General features: G+C 62.9%; 1 protein-coding gene across 5 annotated transcripts in view; it reads left to right on the plus strand.

Annotated features, from left to right (window-relative positions):
- The window catches only part of SLC5A6 (solute carrier family 5 member 6), a 34954-nt gene that overhangs the window by 1715 nt on the left and 10605 nt on the right, over positions 1 to 22634 (plus strand). The window contains exons 1-12 of one of the 5 annotated variants that reach the window (XM_084623858.1): positions 3422 to 3512; positions 5035 to 5214; positions 14565 to 15092; positions 15807 to 15872; positions 16668 to 16719; positions 17507 to 17574; positions 18153 to 18307; positions 18722 to 18862; positions 19227 to 19356; positions 20623 to 20711; positions 20833 to 20945; positions 21272 to 21339. In XM_084623858.1, coding sequence (XP_084479984.1) covers positions 14763 to 15092; positions 15807 to 15872; positions 16668 to 16719; positions 17507 to 17574; positions 18153 to 18307; positions 18722 to 18862; positions 19227 to 19356; positions 20623 to 20711; positions 20833 to 20945; positions 21272 to 21339 — 1212 coding nt within the window. In that variant the 5' untranslated portion in view covers positions 3422 to 3512; positions 5035 to 5214; positions 14565 to 14762. Of the gene's footprint in view, positions 1 to 3414; positions 3513 to 5034; positions 5215 to 13941; positions 14067 to 14114; positions 15093 to 15806; positions 15873 to 16667; positions 16720 to 17506; positions 17575 to 18152; positions 18308 to 18721; positions 18863 to 19226; positions 19357 to 20622; positions 20712 to 20832; positions 20946 to 21271; positions 21340 to 22634 lie in introns of those variants that run through there. The other 4 variants (XM_084623859.1, XM_084623862.1, XM_084623860.1 and 1 more) reach the window with 4 other exon arrangements.

Consider the following 22634-nt stretch of genomic DNA (forward strand, 5'->3'; position numbering starts at 1 on the left):
TTGAGCGGGACGCAGTTGAGCTGGGCGTGGTGGATGAACCGCCAGTTGGTGAAATGGGTGAAGCCGCCTCCGGCGAGGAAGTGGTTGCTGGCGTCCCTCTTGCTGGTCAGTTCGAAGGCTTTACCCTGGTCCGGTTTACGCTTCAGGGCTTCCATGTACAGCGAGTGGATGGCCGCCTTCAGGGTCCCCTCCAGCATGCCCCTGGCGCTCGGGGTGACGATGGTGTTGTCGTCGGACCTGATCTGCGGCACCAGGACTCCCAGCTCCTGGCGCTCCTCGCACCACACCCTGCGCCAGCCAACGTGCTTCCCCAGGCAACGCGTGGCATTGGGCGAGTGCGGGACCACGGTGAAACGATGTCACGCCCATCCCATCCGAATTTGCCATCCAGGGAGCCACTCAGGAAGCTGGTGGTGTCTTGGTTGGAGGGGGCTCTGCCGATCCGCTTCTTTGTTGCATCATGGAGGGCGTTTGATGCGATGTTCCTTACCATGGCGTTGCGACACGTCAGCAGGTGGAAGGCGTGGGTGATCACCGCGATGTCACACAGGTCACCCATGCGGGGGACATTGGCACCGCCATGCCTGTGGGCGACGTAGACCAGCTCGTTGCTGGCTCTCTGGGGAAGGAACAGCCACTTCTTCACCAGCTGCCAGACGATCTTGTCTGCCTTGTTGAGGGGTACCTTCGCCACGGCGGATCCCCTTAGGACGAATGAGATGTGGGGGATCAGGAAGGTGTTCAGGGCGTTTATCTTCTGCCATGGTGCTAGCAGGGAGGTGTCGATCTTGGCGGCATCCTGCAAGCTCTCCTGGATGGTGTCCTCGGGTGTCTGCCGGACACGGAAACCCGTCAGCGTGCCGAGGTGCTGGTACGTCTGCCCCTCTGCCAGGGGGATGATGGGCTCTCCCTGGATCTGGAACCCAGTCGTCTGCACCGAGTCCCTTTTGCTGCCGTCTATGTGGAGAGAGGTGCACTTCTTTGCATTGAAGCGGAGCCCCATCCAATCGGCAGCTCGACTGGTGGCATCTAGAGGTTGGAGGTTCTCTGGGTCGTCCGCGGTCAGGACCAGGTCATCCGCATAAGCCAGGATGCTCACCCTCTCACCGTGGAGGTTGAAGCCATTGGCTCCATGGTGAGGTTAAAGATGATGGGGCTGAAGGGACAGCCCTGCTTAACTCCGCTCCGGATCGAGACCTCGGCGGTCTCCCCTTCGACCGAGCGAATGGTGATGCTGCATCCCTCGTACACCTCTCCGATCACAAGGGGGAAGTTCTCTGGCATCCCAAACTCGTGGAGCGTGGCAAAGATGTGGTGGTGGGGCATGGACCCAAAGGCGTTAGCCAGGTCGAGCCATGCTACCGTGCACTGCCTCCGCACTCTTCTGGCTGTTTCGATGGTGGTTTGGAGGACAAAGTGGTGTTCATAGCAGCCCTCGCAGGACATGAAGCCTTTCTGGGTGGAGCTGATGGCTCCCCCGCTCACTGACCGCTCCGTGATCCTCGACGCCAGGCAGCTGGCATAGAGCTTGGAGATCGTGGAGCAGAGGGAGATGGGCCTCCAGTTGCTGGGGTCATCCCGCTCACCCTTCTTGTACACCAGTACCGTCATGGCCTTCTTCCAGGAGCTGGGAGTCCGGCGGAATCGCTTGCACTGGTTGAAGAGCGTGGCGAGGACCAGGCAGCCGGGATCTCGCTTTTTCAGGAGGCTGTAGTGGATGCCGTCTTTCCGGGAGCTGTGTTTTTTGTTTTTGAGAGTCTGGCCATCACTTCCTTGGGCGTATAGTCAGTTTCCAGGACACCTGCTTCGTCGACACGGGGCAGGGGGCGGAGGCACTGGGCTGTGCGGTCGAACACGTCCTTGACGTAGCTGTAGAGACGCTCAGATGGGATCGTGCAGCAGGGTGAGGGCCCGTCAAGGATCTCCCTTATGGCTTTGGAGCGGTTTGCCGGGTTCAGCTTTTGGATCCTATTACAAATGTGTTTACACCTGGGGAGCACCCACTAGGCAGCATGCAATCAGTCTAGACCACGGGCTGGGAAGGGCTCTTAGGGAGAACAACAGGTCTTAGAAGATGCTAATCTCCCACCTGGGAGCCTTTCTGAGGATGCTACAAACAGCCTCCGAGTCATGGCTGCGGTGGCCCTACAGGGGCATGTGACCAGGTCACCTGGTACTGGACTCCATCTTGGAATACCAGTGTCCCTAAGCTGCTGACCGCCCGAGCCTGGGACCAGTGACAGGCCTGGATCGCTCGAGCATTGCCCCGTTCTGGGCGCTTTCTCTGAAGCACCTGGCGCCGGCCGCGGTGGGCAGACAGGATCGTGGGCTAGCCGGGCCATGGGTCTGAGCCAGCGTGGCCGTTCTCACGTTCGGTGTGTATCTGTCTGGCTGACATCTCGGCGGGGCCGGCTGGGGAGCCAGGATGGGAACCAGAGCTCAGCGGGAGCCTGTGCCCGGCGCTGGAGGGGTTCATGGAGGAGCTCAGATGCCAGGGTGACAGAGACGGCCAGCTGGGCAGTGCTGCCGGCCCTTGTGATATTTGGTGTTTTCCTTAAAGCCCCAGCAGGGCATGTAGCAGGGCCCCCCGCCCCCGGGACTAGGGGAGAATCTCGGCTCAGTGCAAAGGGCAGAAAAATCTCAGGCCTGGTGGCTCTGCTGCCCCATGGCTCCCAAGCCCCACAGCTCTGCTGCCCCAGGGTCCCCCCCCCCCCGGCTCCTGCCCCACCGCTCTGCTGCCCCCCGGCTCCCACGCCCCACGGCTCTGCTGCCCCAGGGCCCCCAGGGTTCCCGCCCCATGGCTCTGCTGCCCCCCCCAGCTCCCGCCCCCTGGCTCCCACGACCCACGGTTCTGCTGCCCCCGCGCCCCCATGCCCCCCAGCTCCCATGGCTTTGCTGCCCCATGGCTCTGCTGCCCCCCCGCCCCGGCTCCCACGACCGACGGTTCTGCCCCAGTGCCCCCATGACTCCCACGACCCACGGTTCTGCTGCCCCAGTGCCCCCATGGCTCCCGCTCCCCGGCTCTGCTGCCCCATGGCTCTCATGCCCCACAGCTCTGCTGGCCCAGGGTCCCCGGGCTACCACCCCCCAGCTCTGCTGCCCCCCAGCTCCCACACCCCCCTGGTTCCCGCCCCACTGCTCTGCTGCCCCCCAGCTCCTAGGCCTCCCCCCCCAGGCTGTGCTGCCCCACTGCAACCATGCCCCATGCCCTGCAGCTCCCAAGCGAGGCTCTGACCCCAGGCCATGCTTTGGGCCCCAGGTTTCGGATGCTGGAAGGGCCCTGGTCGTGGGGGAGGGGCTGGGGGCGGGCAGGCGCCTGGCGGGGGCGGGGTAGGTGACGCTGCCAGGAGTAGAGATGGCGGCTCGGGAGGAGGGAAAGGGCGTCAGTGCCCGTGCGTTACGTCATCACTCTGCGCCGGGGGAGCGGGAGGCCTCCGCCCGTTGCGCTGTGCGGCCCGAGCACGTGTGGGGGGAACGCAGGGGGCAGAGCCGGGCAGCTCGGAGCTTCCTCGGTGAGTGACCTGGGGGGGTCAGGAGCCCGCGGGGGGGCCCCGGGGAGCGGCGGGGACCCCGCGGGGGGCACGGGGGGCGGCGGGGACCCCGTGGGGGGGCGCGGGGGGCGGCGGGGACCCCGCGGGGGGGCCCTGGGGAGAGGCGGGGGGCGGCGGGGACCCCGCGGGGGGGGCACGGGGGAGAGGCGGGGATCCCGCGGGGGGGCCCCGGGGAGCGGCGGGGGGCAGCGGGGACCCCGCGGGGGGCCCCGGGGAGCGGCGGGGGGCGGCGGGGACCCCGCGGAGGGGCCCCGGGGAGAGGCGGGGGGCGGCGGGGACCCCGCGGAGGGGCCCCGGGGAGAGGCGGGGGGCGGCGGGGCCCCCCGCGGGGGGCACGGGGGGCGGCGGGGACCCCGTGGGGGGGCGCGGGGGGCGGCGGGGACCCCGCGGGGGGGGCACGGGGGAGAGGCGGGGATCCCGCGGGGGGGCCCCGGGGAGCGGCGGGGGGCGGCGGGGACCCCGCGGGGGGCCCCGGGGAGCGGCGGGGGGCGGCGGGGACCCCGCGGGGGGCCCCGGGGAGAGGCGGGGGGCGGCGGGGACCCCGCGGAGGGGCCCCGGGGAGAGGCGGGGGGCGGCGGGGACCCCGTGGGGGGGCGCGGGGGGCGGCGGGGGGCGGCGGGGACCCCCGCGGGGGGGGGCCCGGGGGAGAGGCGGGGATCCCGCGGGGGGGGGCCCGGGGGAGAGGCGGGGATCCCGCGGGGGGGGGCCCGGGGAGAGGCGGGGGGCGGCGGGGACCCCGCGGGGGGGCACGGGGGAGAGGCGGGGGGCGGCGGGGACCCCGTGGGGGGGCGCGGGGGGCGGCTGGGACCCCGCGGGGGGGGTCCTGTGGAGAGGTGGGGGGCGGCGGGGACCCCGCGGGGGGGCCCGGGGGAGAGGCGGGGACCCCGCGGGGGGGCCCGGGGGAGAGGCGGGGGGCCCGGGGGAGAGGCGGGGGGCGGCGGGGACCCCGCGGGGGGGCCCGGGGGAGAGGCGGGGGGCGGCGGGGACCCCGCGGCGGGGCCCCGGGGAGAGGCGGGGGGCGGCGGGGACCCCGCGGGGGGGCCCCGGGGAGAGGCGGGGGGCACGGGGAGCGGCGGGGCGCGGCGGGGACCCCGCGGGGGGGCCCCGGGGAGAGGCGGGGCGCGGCGGGGACCCCACGGGGGGGGCACGGGGGCGCGGCGGGGACCCCACGGGGGGGGCACGGGGGAGAGGCGGGGATCCCGCGGGGGGGCCCCGGGGAGAGGCGGGGGGCGGCGGGGACCCCGCGGGGGGGCCCCGGGGAGAGGCGGGGGGCGGCGGGGACCCCGCGGGAGGGCACGGGGGGCAGCGGTGCTAGCTCAGCCGGTGGCAGCCGGACCGGGCGGGGGGCGGTACCCCGGGTTCGGTACCCGCCGGGGGGCTGCAGGGGCAATTGGGGCGGGGAGCGGTGGTCCCCGAGGGCGACCGCGGACTCGTGCTGGTGCCGCTCTGACAGTTTTTTCCTAAAACACTTAATTGACTCTAGGAAAAACAAAGCAACGCGCCCACAGACGTGTCCAAATCGTTGTCATTTGTCTGTGTCGGGTTGATGCCGGCTCAGCCAAGGGGAATACACGGTCCTCTGTGTTCCTTGCTGGGCCGAAGCAGACGAGGCACACCTGCTGGCTCTGCTTTTCCAGCTGGTTTTCCCCAGACTGGCTAGCTAGTAAGCTTGCTACTATGAAAATGGGTCGTTGTATATTGGTTAATATCACTTTTCACAGCAGACTTACTCGGCCCCCGCAAGTTGGAGGGCAAATTAAGCCCTGTCTGGGGAGATAGATAGGGAATTGTGGAGGCCTGGAGGAGGCAGCATGGGTCAGGGCAATTAGTGGTGGGGAGGTGAGCCTGGGATTGGAGCCTGGGGTCCTGCTGGGGACTGGAGGAGGCAGTGGGATCAGGGGTAACATGGGAGGGCAAGCCCAGGGCCAGAGCCCGGTGGCTGTGGGATGGAGCCCACTGCCGCACAGCTAGGGCCTTCTGCCCACCTCCCTAGGGCTGACGCCCGAGCCCCACCACCCATAGGAAGGTGGAGAACTCATCCTGGTTGCCTGCTCCTCCACTGTTTGGGATCCGGAAGGGGTTTGTAGTGGAGCCAGTGGCTCCATGGAGCCAGGCCCCTGCTCGGAAGGGGCCCCGGCCTGCTCCGTTTGCACTGTGCCCCAAAACCGAACTGCCTCCCCCGCCCACCACTTGCTCCTCTCGGCCTGCCTGCTGGCTGGCCCAGAGCTCCTCTCCACTCCCTGTCCCACCCTGCTGCTCCTCTCAGCCCCCTGGCCGGACCCCAGTGCACCTCTGGCTCTGGGCAGTCTCTGCTTCCCACCGCCGGTGGGGCCCCACCCGTCTCCCCAGAGCTGAGCCACCTGGGACTGGTGCAGAAGCCTGGCCAGTCTCAGCCGGGTGGAGAGGGAATAGTGTGGAGGGCTTGGCTGGGGCCCTCCAGGCAAGTGCATCTTGGGTCCCCGGCTGGGGCAGGTCCTGGCCTGGCTGATCGCACCACTCCCAAGGGGCTGGGGTGATTCCCAGCCCTGGGACTGGCCCTGGCTGCGCTGCCGGCTCAGCCCGGCAGACAGTCGCCTCCCAGCAGGCCTGGTGAGTGTGGCCGTGAGGCAGGGCTTGGGGGAGTGGGTGAATGGGGAGTATGGGGGTTGCTGGGCTGTGAAGGGGCGGGGAGGATCTGTGTGTGTTGGGGCACTAGGGAGTGGGGGTTCTGTGGGGGGTGCTGGGCAATTGTGGTGGGGCTGTGGGCAGGGGTGGTGTTGTGCAAGGTGCTGTGCATTTGTGGGTAGGTCTGGGGGGGTGCTGGGCATAGTGGGTCCAAGGGGCCTCTGGCCATAGGGGGGCGAGGGGGGGCTGTGTGGTGTGGTGTGGGCCTGCCCCTGAGGGGAAGGGACTTGCTGGCTTTGCTTCTCCCATCAGAAAGTCATTTTTCTGCGGGGAAGCAAAGAAATCTGCGGAGAATTCTGTGCATGTGCAGTGGTGCAGAATTCCCCCAGGAGTACACATTTCAGAGAAGATGTGGACAAACTGGAGAAAGTCCAGAGAAGAGCAACAAAAATGATTAATGGTCTAGCAAACATGACCTATTGACAAAATTGGGTTTGTTTAGTATGGAGAAGAGAAGTCTGAGAGGAGACATAAGTTTTCAGGTACATAAAAGGTTGTTACAAGGAGGAGGGAGAAAAATTATTCTCCTTAATCTCTGAGGACAGGACAAGAAGCAATGGGCTTAAATTGCAGCAAGGGCGGTTTAGGTTGGAGATTAGGAAGAGACTTCCTAACTGTCAGGGTGGTTCAGCACTGGAATAAATTGCCGAGGGAGGTTGTGGAATCTCTGTCATTGGAGGTTTTTAAGAGCAGGTTAGACCAGTGGTTTTCAAACTTTTTTCTGGTGACCCAGTGGAGCTGGGGATGAGGGGTTTGGAGTATGGGAGGGGCTTAGGGCTGGGGAAGAGGGTTGGGGTGTGGGGTGGGGCCAGGGATGAGGGGTTTGGGGTGCAAGAAGGGGTTCTGGGTTTGGGGGAGCTCAGAGCTGGGGTTGGGGTGCAGGAGAGGGTCAGAGCTCTGGGCTGGGGTGCAGGCTCTAGGGTGGGGCCAGGGTTTGGGGTGTGGGAGGGCTCAGGGCTGGGGCAGAGGATTGGGTTGAAGGGGTGAGGCCTGCGGGATGGGGCCAGGTATGAGAGGTTTGGGGTGCAGAAGGGGGTTCTGGGTTTGGGGAGGCTCAGGGCTGGGGTTGGTTTGCAGGAGGGGGTCAGGGTTCTGGGCTGGGGGTGCAAGCTCTGGGGTGGGGCCGGGGATGAGGGGTTTGGGGTGCAGGAAAGGGCTCTGAGTTGGGGGGGCTCAGGGCAGGGGATTGGGGTGCAGGGTTGGGGCGTGGGGTTACCTCGGGTGGCTCTCGGTCAGCAGTGCAGCGGGGGTGCTAAGAGAGGCTTCCTGCCTGTTCTGGCACTGTGGACCGCGCTGCGCCCCAGAAGCAGCCAGCAGCAGGTCCGGCTCCTAGGCAGAGGCACGCAAGCGGCTCCACGTGGCTCTCGCCCGCAGGCACGTCCCCCCACCCCCCGCTCCCATTGGCTGGGAACCAGCCTGTGGGAGTGCGGAGCCAGTGCTCGGGGTGGGGGCGGCGCATGGAGCCCCGTGGCATCCCTGCCTAGGAGCCGGACCTGCTGCTGGCTGCTTTCGGGGCACAGCGCGGTGTCAGAACAGGTAGGAACTGGCCTGCCTTAGCCGGGTAGCACCGCCGACGGGACTTTTAACAGCCCGGGCAGTGGTGCTGACCAGAGCCGCCGCGACCCAGTGCCTTCCATTCCACAACCCACAGTGTGAAAACCACCGGCTTAGACAAACCCCTCTCAGGGATGGTCTAGATCAGTGGTTCCCAAACTTTTTGGCATCATGCCCCCTTTTTAATTTTCGAGAAACCTTCACACCCCCCCACCTCTCCTTTACCATCATCCAACCCCCCCCCCGATCCTTGTCCCTGACCACCCCTTCCTGGGACTCCCCTGCCCCTAACTGTGGCCCCCGCCCCCAGGGGACCCCACTCCCTATCCAACCCCACCATATCATTGTCCCCTGACCATTCCTCCCAGGACCCCACCCCCATCCAACCCCCCCTGCTCCTTGTCCCCTGACTGCCCCCTTCTGGGAACTCACTCCCTATCCAACCCCCCTGCTCCCTGTCTCCTGACTGCCCCGCCCCCTGTGCACACCCCGCCCCCCCCCCAGGACTCCCACACCTATCTGACCCCCCAGTCCCCATCCCCTGAGCACCACTCCCAGAACCTCCGCCCCATCCAACCACTCCCTGTCCCCTGACTTCCCCCTCGGAACCTCCTGCCCCTTACCCAACCTCCCCGCCCCCTTACCAGGCCGCTCAGAGCGGCAGGACTGGCTTATTGGAAAGCCTGGGAGGTGGGCGGGCGCAAGCCGCACTGCCCATGTGGTGGCATGGCTGAGGGGGAGGGTGGACAGGAGGGGAGGGGCCGGGGACAAGCCTCCCCGGCCGGGAGCTGAAGGGCCGGGTAGCCTCGCACCCCCCTTGGAATTTCTTCACGACCCCCCTGGGGGGCGCGCCCCGTAGTTTGGGAACCAATGGTCTAGATCAGTGGTTCCCAAACTGGGGTTCGTGAACCCAACGTTATAGGGGGTTCTTGGGGAAAAAATTCCCTCATGGCGGACAGAGCTGTCCCTAGGGACCCCGGGCAGCCCAGGGCCAGCAGCCCGGGGCCCCGGGACTTCCAAGAGCTGAGCAGGTCAAAGCAAGCATCTCTATTGCACTGAGGAGATCTAAACTTCAAGACTCCTTAGAAGAAATGGAAAGGGAGGTGGATATTTTTGCTGTTTTTAAAATTGAATAGGCAGCTAGTGTTGTTTTTAAAATTATTCTGAAGAACAAGATTAAGCTTTGTTGTCACCTGCGCTGTCTGCCTGGACTGCTCAAGACCCGAGTGCTTGTATAGGGGGACCTCTTTGAGTTGGCTTCTTAAATCCCTTCCTGCTGTTTCACATCGGATACTCCTGGAGGAAACGTACGAGCCTTGTCCTATAACAGGCTTATTCCAAGTGATACAAGCTACGAAAGTGAGCTCTTGGAAGAGTGTTGCCGTTTTCATAACGTAATAAAAATACTGTAATGAATAATAATAAATGGTATGCAATAAGCATGTCATAAAAACAAATTTTCTATTTCCAAGATCACTGCTTTTCTAATTTATACTCAGGTAAAGGAGAAAATCCCTGGAAATATTCGTTTTTAGGAGGGGGTTCGAGAGAGACAACATTTCAGTGAAAGGGGTTCACAGGTTGTTAATGTTTGAGATTCCTGGACTAGATAATACTTAGTCCTGCCCTGAGTGCAGGGGACGGGACGAGATGACTCTTGAGGTCCCTTCCAGACCTATGATTATATGCTGGCCCCCCGTGCAGCCCTTCCCCCTGGGGGCTGGGTAGAACCATGCTCACCCCCCCAGCAGGGCCTCTAGTTACTGCCAGGGGCCTGTCTGGGGAGAGCAGTTGTGGGGATAACACACTGGGGGGTTCTCAAGGCTCCCAGCCCCCTGGCCCCACTGTGGGGCGCAGCCCTCGAGCCCCTGGCACTCACCCTGCTCAGTGTCGCCCTTCCTGTGGCCCCGCTGTGAGCTGGGAGGGTAGAGGCAGGGCACCGCCTCCTGTCCCCACCCATGGGCCTGGCTCGGTGACATGGGGAGCTGCTCGTGCCCATCGCAGGGGGTCTGTCCTGGCACTGCCTGGCCGGTCCCAGAGCCCCCCCAGCTCACCCCACCGCAGGCGAGCCCAGACAAGCCGTTCGCAGAGGTGCCAGGCCATCCTGGGCTGAGCCGTAATCCCAGCAAATATGCCCCAGAAATTTCCTCCCGCCACAAAGCCTCTGAGCAATGCAGCCCCAGCTCCAAGTCCCACCTGCCACTCCCTCCGGCTCTGGCCCTGCTCCCCCCGGGTTCCCCCTCCAGAGGGAAAGCTGCCTCCCTGCCGTGGTGTGGGGGTGGTGCTGTGGGGTTCGCCCTGCACAGGGGCCAGGAGCCCCATCTGTGCTCCCCTCTAGCCATCTCCAGCCCCCGGCACCTGTGCAGGCTCAGACCTGGGCCCTGGGCCCCCACTGACCCCTTTTTGCAGGCAGGGAATTGGCCCTTCACCCCTCCTCCCTGCATCTTAGCCAGCAGGTCGTCCACTTAGCCATCTCCTGGGAGGTGTCCCCTACAGGGCTGGGGCCATCCCGCTCCCCCGATATGGCAGTGCTGGGGTACCCTGTGGGCGGTGTCTCCCCTCCTCAGCACTAGGCATTTGCAGCCATGACCCACTGTTGTGCCCTGCAGGCCGGGCCCAGGGGCTGCCCTGCGTGTCCTGTGATTGCAGCGTCCGGCTGGGCACGCCACCAGCTCCAGCCTGGGCACTGCCCATGCCTGCTCTGAGCGTGGTGGAGGAAGGGGGGCTCTGCCCAGCCCGGGGCCAGGGTGGTGCTGGCCGCAGTGACGACACCCCGTGGTCTCCTGAGCCCCAGGGAGGGTGGGGAACCCAACCTGGACACCTTTCACTCCTCTGCCCCAGCTCCTGCAGTGACCCCCCCAGAGCCCCCTCTGTCCCAGTCAGTTCCCTAGTCGGGATGCCCCAGGCAACAGAGCCCTGCTGGCCCGAGCTGTGGCAGGTTCCGAGCCAGTCTCCTGCCTATTGCCTGGCTGGCTAATCTGGACTGGTGGGGTTGGCTGGAGGCAGGACCTGGCTCTGGGAAATGGGGCTTGTCAAAGACCCACAGGATCACAGAATCATAGGTCTGGAAGGGACCTTGAGAGGTCTCTAGTCCCGTCCCCTGCACTCACGGCAGGACTAAGTGTTATCCCTGACAGGTATTTGACCAACCTGCTCTTAAAAATCCCCAATGGTGGAGATTCCACAACCTCCCTCGGCAATTTATTCCAGTGCTTAGCCACCCTGACAGGAATTTTTCCTAATGTCCAGCCTAAACCTCCTTTGCTGCAATTTAAGCCCATTGCTTCTTGTCCTGTCCTCAGTGGTTAACGAGAACAATTTTTCTCCCTCCTCCTTGTAACAACCTTTTATGTACTTGAAATTGTTATCATGTCCCCCTCAGTCTTCTCTTCTCCAGACTGAACAAACCCAATTTTTTCAGTCTTCCCTCATAGGTCATGTTTTCTAGACCTTTAATCATTTTTGTTGCTCTTCTCTAGACTCTCTCCAGTTGTTCCGCATCTTTCCTGAAACATGGCACCCAGAACTAGGCACAATATTCCAGCTGAGGCTAATCAGCATGGAGTACAGCGGAAGAATTACTTCTTGTGTCTTGCTTACAACACTCCTGCTAATACAGCCCAGAATGATGTTCACTTTTTTTGCAACAGTGTTACTTAGCTTGTGTTATTTACTCAGTGTTATTTAGCTTGTGATCCATTATGACCCCCCAGATCCCTTCCTGCAGTACTCCTTCCTAGGCCGTCATTTCCCATTTTGTACGTGTCCCACTGAGTGTTCCTTCCTAAATGGAGTACTTTGCATTTGTCCTTATTTAATTTCATCCTATTTACTTCAGACCATTTCTCCAGTTTGTCCAGCTCATTTTGAATTTTAATCCTACCCTCCAAAGCACTTGCAGCCCCTCCCCGCTTGGTATCGTCTGCAAACTTTATAAGTGTACTGTCTATGCCATTATCTAAATCACTGAAGCTATTGAACAGAACCAGACCCAGAATCGGTCCCTGCGGGACCCCACTCGTTATGTCCTTCCAGCATGACTGTGAACCACTGATAACTACTCTCTGGGAACGGTTTTCCAACCAGTTTTGCACCCACCTTATAGTAGCTCCACCTAGGTTGTATTTCCCTAGTTTGTTTATGAGCAGGTCATATGAGACAGTATCAAAAGCCTTACTAAAGTCAAGATAGACCACGTCTACCACTTCCCCCCTATCCACAAGGCTTGTTACCCTGTCAAAGAAAGCTCTCAGGTTGGTTTGACACGATTTGTTTTTGACAAATCTATGCTGACTGTTACTTATCACCTTATTATCTTCTAGATGTTTGTGAATTGATGGCTCAATTATTTGCTCCATTATCTTTCTGGGTACAGAAGTTAAGCTGACTGGTCTGTAATTCCCCGGGTTGTCCTTATTTCCCTTTTTATAGATTGGCACTCGATTTGCCCTTTTCCAGTCTTCTGGAATCTCTCCTGTTTTCCATGACTTTTCAAAGATAATCGCTAATGGCTCAGATATCTCCTCAGTGAGCTCCTTGAGTATTATAGGACGCATTTCATCAGGCTCTGGTGACATGAAGACATCTAATTTATCCAAGTAATTTTTAACTTGTTCTTTCCCTATTTTAGCCTCTTCTGATCCTACCTCATTTTCACTGGCATTCACTACGTTAGACGTCCAATCACTACCAACCTTCGTCATGAAAACCAAAACAAAGCCGTCATTAAGCACCTCTGCCATTTCCACGTTTTCTGTTATTGTTCTCTCCCCCCCACACACACACACATTGAGTAACGGGCCTACCCCGTCCTTGGTCTTCCTCTTGCTTCTAATGTAGTTGTAGAATGTTTTCTTGTTACCCTTTATGTCCCTAGCTAGTTTGATCTCGTTTTGTGCCTTGGCCTTCCTAATTTTCTAACTGCCAACTGTCTTCAATTGTTTTTCCCCTTAGACTTGCTTCCCCTAGGATTTAACCTACCAACTCCCTGAGTTTGCTCAAGTCTGCCTTCTTGAAATCCGTTGACTTTATTGTGCAGTTTCCAAGCTACCCCCAGCTTGGGAACTGTCTCTTCGATGGGCCAGACCCCCAACGGGTCCCACTCATCCTTCCGGGTCAGCCACCTGGCCTCAGCACTTCCCGAGTCTGAACCTCTGGGGCAGCAGCCCCTCTGCTTCACCCCAGGAGCTCTGACGCACTTTTTCATTGTCTCCTTGGATTTTCCAGTGTTATGGGATTGCCTCGGCCAGTCCTTCGCAATGACTTGTCCGGGCTCAGACAGCCAGGAGACGGTCTCCCAGCCTGTCCTGAGAGCAAACGCTCCTTTTCGCCTTCTGGGTGAACATGCAAAATATAGGGAAACTGAGGGGCACACCAGGGTCATAAAGATATTACAGAACATTTCCCCTTGGTCACAGTGCCGGAGCACAGAGAAGCCGTGTGTGTGTCGGGGGGCGCAACAACAGAGCTGTGGGGACCGGGAGTACTGTTAGGAAGGGCTGGATCCAGCAGGAAATGTTTCCCAGGGCAGGACCCCCCCCGCCCCCGGAGCAGCCGCTGCTTAGCGTCCTTCCCTGACCCGGGGAAATGCTGGCCCCTGGGCTGTCGGGTGTCTGCGGAGCCCAGCCCAGCCTCTCCGCAGGGAGCTCGCTGAGCGGCGCCTGCCGGGGAGGGACTGCCAAGGAAACCAAAGCCTAACAGTTCTAGGGCAGCCAGTCACTCCACACGGGAAGCAGCCCTGGGGCCTAGGGAACAGAGACTCTGACACCCCTGGAGCCTGGCCGCGGTGACGGCTTCGGGGGCTCTGCAGTGAGGGGCCAGGCAGCAGCTCTTTGGGGGCAGCAGAGGGACCAGCCAGAGGCCCAGAGCAGGACCTGGGGGTGAGGCCCGTGCCATGCCATCCCTGCTCTGGGGCATGCTACACAAGGTGTAAGAGGGTTCCCCGAGCAGGGGAGCTGGAACCCAGGAGCTGGGTTCTGGGGGAGGAGTGGGGGCTGGTGGGTTAGAGCAGGGGGCTGGGAGCCAGGACTCCTGGGTTCTCTCCCGGCTCTGGGAGGGGAGTGGGGGCTGGTGGGTTAGAGCAGGGGGCTGGGAGCCAGGACTCCTGGGTTCTCTCCTGGCTCTGGGAGAGGGGTGGGTGGGGCTCTGGTTTGCCACGTGCTGTAGCTGCTGGGCAGGGCTGTTGCTGCAGCCGCGCTGCCTGTGTTTTTTGGCAGCGTTTCCCTGTTGCCTGTGGAGCCGGCAAGGTTCAGGACGGCATCGCGGGGCCGGGGCTGCTGCGGCCCCATGAGAGTCATGGTGAGAGATGGCCCCGCTGCGCCGCCCTTGAGGAGGGGGCAGGTTAGGCACAGGCCCGCTGCCCTGGAAATGCCCCGAGGGGCTGCCGCCTCGGCGGGGCCGCAGAGGTGAAATCTGGGCGGGTGTCAGCTCCCCGTGGGTGCTGAGGGGCTGGGAGGGAGAGGCCCGGCTCAGCAGCGGTGAAATGGTTAATGTGGCATTCCTCTGGCCCCCCATCCCTGCAGAGGGCCCAGCGCAGCCTGGAGCAGTTGGGTCCTTGAGACAGGCTGAGATTAGCCGGAGCCGAGCAAAGGTCCTTGCTGCGCTATCTCCTCGCTGGCGGCTTGCCCATGGGAAGTGGGTGAGGGGGCAGCCCTGGGGCGAGGGCACCTTGTTGCAGCTGGCTGCGCTGCGGCATGTGACCCCTCCCCATGGGCCAGCCCTGGGCACTGGGGCCAGGGCAGAGCCAGTGGGAGCTGCCAGCCCTCGCTGCTCACCGACCCCTCTCTTCTCTTCCAGCTCAGCGGCTGTGCATGATGGCGGCTGGGACCGAGGCCCGGGCCGGAGGCGCGGGGGGTCGGTGAGGGGGGCCGGCGGAGCCCCTGCATGGCCTGGGGCAGGTAGAGACGAGCGCGAGGCCGGCGCAGCTGGCATGGCCGGCCTGGGCAGAGCCGGCGGGCGCAGGAGGGTTTAGCGCGGCCGGCCGGCAGCGTTGCCATGGCGTTCACGGTGGCAGATTACACCGTCTTCGTGCTGCTGCTGGTGCTCTCCTCCGCCATCGGGCTGTTCTACGCCCTGAGCGGCGGCCGGCAGCGCACGGTGCAGGAGTTCCTGCTGGCCAACCGCAGCATGAGCTTCCTGCCCGTGGCCCTGTCCTTGCTGGCCACCTTCCAGTCAGCCGTGGCCATCCTGGGCGTGCCGGCCGAGATCTACCGCTTCGGCACCGAATACTGGTTCCTGGGCTGCTGCTACTTCCTGGGCCTCTTGATCCCGGCACACGTCTTCATCCCCGTCTTCTACCGCCTCCACCTCACCAGCACCTACGAGGTGAGCGCCCGGCGGGCAGGACGGACAGAGTGGTGGGCGGAGCGATGGGCCAGGTGGGGGCAGGGGTCATGGGCCGGTGAGGGGGCTGGAGAAGAGGCAGGTGGGGTGGACGGGGCGATGGGCTGGCGAGGGGGCAGGTGATGGGTGGGGTGGGTGGGGCGAGGGGGCAGGTGATGGGTGGGGTGGGTGGGGCGATGGGCCAGTGAGGGGGCAGGTTGGGGGCAGGTGGGGGGCAGGGTGGGCGGGGTGATGGAGCAGGTGGGGGGCAGGGTGATGGGCCGGTGAGGGGGCAGGGTGGAGGCAGGTGATGGGTGGGGTGGGCGGGGCGATGGAGCAGGTGGGGGGCGGGGTGGGCGGGGTGATGGAGCAGGTGGGGGGCAGGGTGATGGGCCGGTGAGGGGGCAGGTTGGAGGCAGGTGATGGGTGGGGTGGGCGGGGCGATGGAGCGGGTGGGGTGGGCGGGGCGATGGGCCAGTGAGGGGGCAGGTTGGGGGCAGGTGGGGGGCGGGGTGGGCGGGGTGATGGAGCAGGTGGGGGGCAGGGTGATGGGCCGGTGATGGTGGGGTGGGCGGGGCGATGAGCTGACTAGTGGGCTGTGGGATGCGGGAGCAGGAGCGGGCACCGTGGGCCCAGAAGGGGGCAGAAGTGAGCCCTGTAGACAGAGCCCCCCTGCCCCCCCCCCCCCCGCTCACCCGCCTTCCTCTCCCCTGGCAGTACCTGGAGCTGCGGTTTAACAAGGCTGTGCGCGTGTGCGGCACCGTGACCTTCATCTTCCAGATGGTGAGCACGTCCGACTGGCCCCCAGCGCCGGCTCTGCCCTGGGCCCCCGGCACGTGGGGTGGCTGGGCTCTGCTGGGAGGTGAGGGGCCGACGCAGGCCCCAGCGTGCAGTGGGGTCAGAGATCTCCCATCCCGGGAGCTGCGGCTGGTCGCCCCGGCTCGTCCCAAGCGCACGCCCACGATCCCAGACTCCGCTCCGCACCGTGGGGCCTGCCGGGGCTGAGTGTGCACGGGGGAGCCCCTGCGCCGGGACGGCCAGGGCAGGCGCTCGGGGCTGGAGCTCCGTGTCTCGGCCAGGACCCCAGTGGCCATGTGCTCGCTGGGCCGGCATGGACGTGGGCTCGAGTCCGTTCCCGTTGCTAGCTCAGGCCTCTGGGGTGGGATGGACAGCAGCCCCTCGGGGTCCCTGGGCTCAGGGAGCACAGGCCTGAGTGTTTCACCCTCTGGGAACCTGCCCTGGCTGTGGTCTCACCCAGCACTTCCCTCCCGGGGCCTCCAGGAGAAACCCCCAGCACAGGGAGCCTCTGTTGGCCAGGGCCACGCTGGCAGGGGGCTGCACGTGGGGCATGAGGGGGCCTGCCCCACACCTGGCTCTGAGGAGTGCTGCTCATCCTCACGCTTCCTGGGAGTTGAATTCCCCGCACCCTCCATCAGCCTGGTCCCGGCTGGGCCCTGCACTGGCCTGTGGGGGGCCCTGCGGGGTCCCGGCTGGGCCCTGGCTGCCTCTGTTCCGTGTCTCTCTGGCTGGCTCAGGCCACTTGGGCACCGTAACTGCTGCCGCTTCTCTCCCCTGCAGGTAATTTACATGGGGGTTGTTCTCTACGCGCCCGCGCTGGCTCTCAATGCAGGTAACGCAGGGAGGGTGGGGCCCTGAGACGAGGGGCGGGAGGGATGAACGGAGGGGAGGGGATAGACGTACCTAAGGCCGTGGCTGAGGGATATTGGGAGCAGCTGCTCTCCTAACAGAGGGATAAGGGGACATTCAGTGACACTGATGAGAGGAAAGAGGTTTTCACCCAAGGTTCCCATAGCCTGTGGAACTCACTGCCACTGGGTGTCACTGAGGTCGAGATTTTAGCGAGATTCATAGAGGGATCGGACGTTTCTCTGGCTCACAGAATATCCAGCGTTAGGCTGGTGAGTGCGACACCGTCTGGCAGGGAGATTAAACCTCCTGCTTTGGCGTTTCATCCCATCTCTAGTTATCAGAGCCGCGGGGGGCAGGTGACCCCGCACATCTCTCGCATCTGGACCATGGCTGGAGGGGCCTGTAGTGGTAGTGGTGAGGCCTGTGGTGGCCCTGCCTGGCACTGCGGTGGCCCAAGGCCGGAGCTCCGTGTGCCAGGTCCAGGTGGCTTGTTCTCGCTGCTCCAGGGGTCTGGCGGGGAGCTATCAGGGCACAGTGAGACCTCCCCCACCCCAGCAGGGGCGAGGTGCGGCCGGGCCGTGCAGCTCATGCTCCTCTTGCTGTGAGGGCGAGGCCCATTCCCAGGCTGGCGGGGGCTGTTCCCGCCCCAGCGTGCCCGGTGTGAGCAGGGGCAGCAGGCCGAGGGGCCAGGCTCAGGACTGGGGTCTCTGGGGTGTGCTGGCTGCCTGGTCCCCACACTTTGCTGATGGCTGGTGTTTTGCTTGCAGTGACTCAGTTTGACCTCTGGGGGGCAGTGCTGACCATGGGCCTGGTTTGCACCCTGTACACCACCCTGGTAAGCACCGGGGCTGCTCTGGGAACCTTGGTGGGGCCGTGTGGGATGCGGGACGGGGACGGTGCTTGCCTGGGCCGGGAGGCGAGACGGGAGCGGACACGCGTTCCCCGTGGCCCGGGGTCTGTCAGCGCCCAGCCTGGCCTGGGGCAAGAAGCACCAGCGGGCCAAGGGGCGACGGAGAGACCCCCCCGGGGTCCCAGCTAGGCAGCTCCCTGTGTGTCCAGGGCAGGGCTGCTTCTGGACACCCCAGGGATGGGGCATCCAGCCCTTCCCCATCTCCCTGCTAGGGAGCAGCCCCTAGCCCTTCCCCTGCCCCCAGCCAGACCCGTCTCTCCAGAGTCACCCTGACCCCCCCCCCCGCCCTCTGGTGATGCCCCGTGTCTGCCCCCAACCTGGTGTCGGTGCCCTGCCCCTCTGTGTCAAGGGCTCTCCCCGGCCCCAGGTGTGCTGGGGGCTCACTGCCCCCGCTCCCCGGAGAGCTCTGGGACTGGCCCCTGCTGGGTGGGGCTGATGGAGGGCGGCCCCCACACTCCTGGCCTGTGCTCAGGGCTGTGCTGTGGGCCCCGTTCCTTCCACAGGGCGGGCTGAAGGCCGTCATATGGACTGACGTCTTCCAGACGCTGGTGATGTTCGCAGGGCAGCTGGCCGTCATCGTGGTGGGCACTGTCAAGGTGGGCGGCATGGGGCGGGTCTGGCAGCTGGCAGCTGATCAGGGGAAGATCTCTGGAATCGAGTAAGTGGAATCTTGGAGACCCCCCCCCCCCCCGCTGGCTCCCCCGGGTCCCCGGCTGTCACACCCTGTAACCTCTGCCTAGTCCCCCAGGCTGGCTGCCTTGGGAGCTGCCCACTCAGCCCTGGTTAATGGGGTGGTGGGGAGAACCCAGCCCACGCCCATTGGACCTGTCTGCGCTGCGGGTCAGGAAAGGCCCCGTGGGGCGCTAGACAAGCCATGGCCAGATGCAGACCCCACTTTGTGCAGGAGAAACGGTCCCGTAGAGCAGAGCCCAGGGACCTGCCCTGCCCTGTAGCCGTGGGGAGCAGCCGCACTGTGCTCCCAGCCCCCGAGTGCTTGGTAGGGGCCGGGACCCATCACTCCCAGCCCCACACGCCCAGATTCCAGCACTTGCCCATCTGTGTCTCACTGCAGCCTCAGCCCCGACCCCTTTGAGCGTCACACCTTCTGGACCCTGGCCGTCGGGGGCGTCTTCATGATGCTGTCGCTGTACGGCGTGAACCAGGCCCAGGTGCAGCGTTACCTCAGCTCCCGCACTGAGCGGGAGGCCGTGCTGTGAGTATGGGGGGCGCAGGGAGCCTGCAGCCGGGCAGAGTCCCACCAGCGGGCTGGCCAGCCCCGCCGGGCCGTGGGCAGCTCACCACTGTGTAGCAGTGGGGGACAGCTGGGAGGTGCTCTGTGCGGGCTCCACTCTCCTCCAGCGGGGCAGGAACCCCACCAGCCAAGGCCTTCAGAGTCCCCTCTGGCCCCTATAGCCTGCCAAGCCCGTCAGGGCTGTGCCTGGGGAGCACTGGGACCATCAAGACCCCGGCGTCTTCCCAGTGCTGGGCCCGGCTCCTGCTGGCGAGGCGCTCTGGCGAGCCGGTCGCAGGGGTTCCTGCCTGCACGCACCCCTGTAACACGCCCTCGTCCCTCACAGCTCCTGCTACGCCGTGTTCCCCTGCCAGCAGGTGGTTCTGTGCCTCAGCTGCCTGACGGGCCTTGTCATGTTCGCCTATTACCAGGAGCATCCGCCCACGGCAGCCCAGAGCCAGGCCTCCTCGGACCAAGTGAGTGCTGGGCTGGGCTGGGATCGACCCCCTGGCCTAAAGCCAGGGCTGGGGCCCACGGTCCCTGTCAAGGTTCCTTCCCCACTCTGAACTCTAGGGCACAGATGTGGGGACCTGCAAGAAAGACCCACTAAGCTTATTCTGACCAGCTTAGGTTAAAAACTTCCCCAAGGTACAAACTTTGCCTTGTCCTTGAACCCTATGCTGCCACCACCAAGCGTTTTAAACAAAGACCAGGGAAAGAGACCACTTGGAGACGTCTTCCCCCCAAGTCCTACACCCCCTTTCCTGGGGAAGGCTTGATAATAATCCTCACCAATTTGTACAGGTGAACACAGACCCAAACCCTTAGATCTTAAGAACAATGAAAAATCAATCAGGTTCTTAAAAGAAGAATTTTATTTAAAGAAAAGGTAAAAGAATCACCTCTGTAAAATCAGGATGGTAAATACCTTACAGGGTAATCGGATTCAAAACACAGAGAATCCCTCTAGGCAAAACCTTAAGTTACAAAAAGACACAAAAAGAGGAATATTCATTCCATCCAGCACAGCTTATTTTACCAGCCATTAAACAAAAGGAAATCTAACGCATGTTCTAGCCAGATTACTCACTAACTTAACAAGGGCTGCATTCCCGATCTGTTCCTGGCAAAAGCATCACACAGACAGATCCTTTGTGTCCCCCACTGCCCCCCTCCAGATTTGAAAGTATCTTGTCCCCTCATTGGTCATTTTGGGTCAGGTGCCAGCGAGGTTACCTTAGCTTCTTAACCCTTCACAGGTGAAAGGGTTTTGCCTCTGGCCAGGAGGGATTTTACAGCACTGTATGCAGAAAGGTGGTGACCCTTCCCTTTATATTTATGACAGTCCCCTAGTCTGCAAGAGCACTGGGCAGCTTTCTTCCTTGCATGTAGATGGCCCCTCGGCCTTGCTCCCATCGGGGCCCCATGGGCTCACTGCTAGAAGGGAAACCTTCCCAGTGGCCCGATGCCCGCCTGAGTCAGCAGAGAGCCTGCAAAGACAGCTCTGGGCAGGGGAACGGCACTGCGTAGCCCCAGGGCGTTAACTCTGAAACCCAAGGATGGTGGCTCTGAGTGATGGTGACGCTGCTAGCGACGGTGCTGCTGATTGTTTTCATGTGCTCTCCCTTCCCCTGGATGCCCCTGGCCTCTCACCCACACCCCCCCGGCCAACCAGTGCCCTGACCTCCTGTGCTCTCTCCCATCCCCTGGTTGGTGCCCTGACCAGCTTCCTGCCTTTGCAGCTGGTTCTGTACTTCGTCATGGACGTCCTGAAGGACCTGCCTGGCCTGCCTGGCCTCTTTGTCGCCTGCCTCTTCAGCGGCTCCCTGAGGTGAGTGCCCTGTGCCCGGGCAGCGCCCAACGCCAGGTGCGGAGAGTCCCCTGAGTCCAGGCTGGGGGTGACGGGAGCAGGCCCCTCCCAGCCGGCCCCAGCTCCTCTCTCTGCCTTGCAGCACGATTTCCTCGGCCTTCAACTCCCTGGCCACGGTGACCATGGAGGACCTGATCCACCCCTACTTCCCCGGCCTGCGGGAGTCCCGGGCCACGCTGCTCTCCAAGCTGCTGGGTGAGTTGCGCTCCCTATTGGGGGTCCGTGCCACACTTCTGGGGGGAGGGGTGTCCTCCCAGCCCCTTGATCCGCTGCCAGGTCCCAGTAGCCATGCAAAGAAAGACCAACGCTGCCATGAGCCAGCCCCAGGGCAGGCAGGTCTGTGGGAGCTCTTCCCCATCTGGATCTGCTTCCCCAGCTCTGCCAGTGCCCTCTAGTCCTGACCTGCAGCCCCTGCTGCCCCAGGCTCCTGCTTGTGCCCTGCCCCGGGGCAGGTGGTTGTATTGAGTGATGCTGGTTGGGATGCTTGCAGCTTCTAACCCCCTTTTCCTCCCCATCCCCAGCTCTCAGTTATGGTCTGCTCTGCCTGGGGATGGCCTACCTCTCCTCCATGATGGGCCCCATGCTGCAGGTAGGACCTGGCCCCTCGGGACTCTCAGCCCGGAGCGGGTGTGGGGGGGAGCTGGTGTTCTGGCCACTTGTCAAAGGACTTTGTGCTCAGATTCATAAACTCCTGGGCTTCAAGGCCAGAAGGGCCCATAGAATCATAGAATATCAGGGTTGGAAGGGACCTCAGTAGGTCATCTAGTCCAACCCCCTGCTCAAAAGCAGGACCCATCCTGATCCTCCAGTCAGACCTGCCCACTGCAGCCCCCAGAACCGCCTCCCGCCCCTGCAATAGACCCAGAGCCTCTGGCTGAGTCACTGATGTGCTCAAATTAGGATGTAAAGACTTCACATGACAGAGATTCCACCATTCACAGTAGTTCAAACCAGCGAGTGACCTGGACCCCAGGCTGCAGAGGGAGGCGAAACCCCCCCAGGGTCTCTGCCAACCTGACCTGGGGAAAATTCCTTCCTCGCCCTAAATCCAGGGATCAATTAGACCCTGGGCATGTGGGTGTGACCCACCAGCCAGACAGCTGGGGAAGAATTACATAAGAAACATAAGAATGGCCCTACTGGGTCAGACCAAAGGCCCATCTAGCCCGGTATCCTGTCTACCGACACTGGCCAATTCCAGGTGCCCCAGAGGGAATTAACAGAACAGGTAAACACCAAGTAATTCTCTGCAGCAACTCAGAGCCCTTCCCCCGCAGTGCCCCATCACCGGCCGTTGGGGAGATTTGCTGCTAGCGGTCGCAGATCAGCTCCATGCCATCGCAGGCAGCCCCATCACACCACCCCCTCCATAAACTGATCACGCTCAGGCTGGAAGCCAGTTCGGGGTTTTGCCCCCACTGCTCCCCTTGGGCGGCTGCTCCAGAACTTCACTCCTCTGGTGGTGAGAAACCTCCATCTAATTGCAAGTCTGAACGTGCTGATGGCTAGTCTCTAGCCGTGTGTTCCTGTGCCCCTTCAATAACCCCTCCCCCAGCCCGGTGTTGATCCCTGGGGTGGATTTGGAGAGAGCAATCCCATCTCCCCTCGGCCTGCGTCTGGTCAGGCTAAACAAGCCGAGCTCGTTGAGTCTCCTCCCGTAAGGCAGGTTCTCCATTCCTCCGATCAGCCTCGTCGCCCTTCTCTGCACCTCTTCCAGTCTGGATTCATCGTCCTTCCCCGTGGCAGAGCAGCCCTGCCCACAGTGCTCCGCTGAGGGCTCACCAGTGCCTGGTAGAGTGATACTAACTCTGCCCATCTCTCCGGGAAATCCCTCGCCTGATGCACCCTAAAACTGTGTTAGCCTTTTTCACGGTCGCATCACGC

This window comes from Lepidochelys olivacea (genome assembly GCF_965140295.1).
Source record: "Lepidochelys olivacea isolate rLepOli2 genome assembly, chromosome: 3".
Taxonomy (NCBI): Eukaryota; Metazoa; Chordata; order Testudines; family Cheloniidae; genus Lepidochelys; species Lepidochelys olivacea.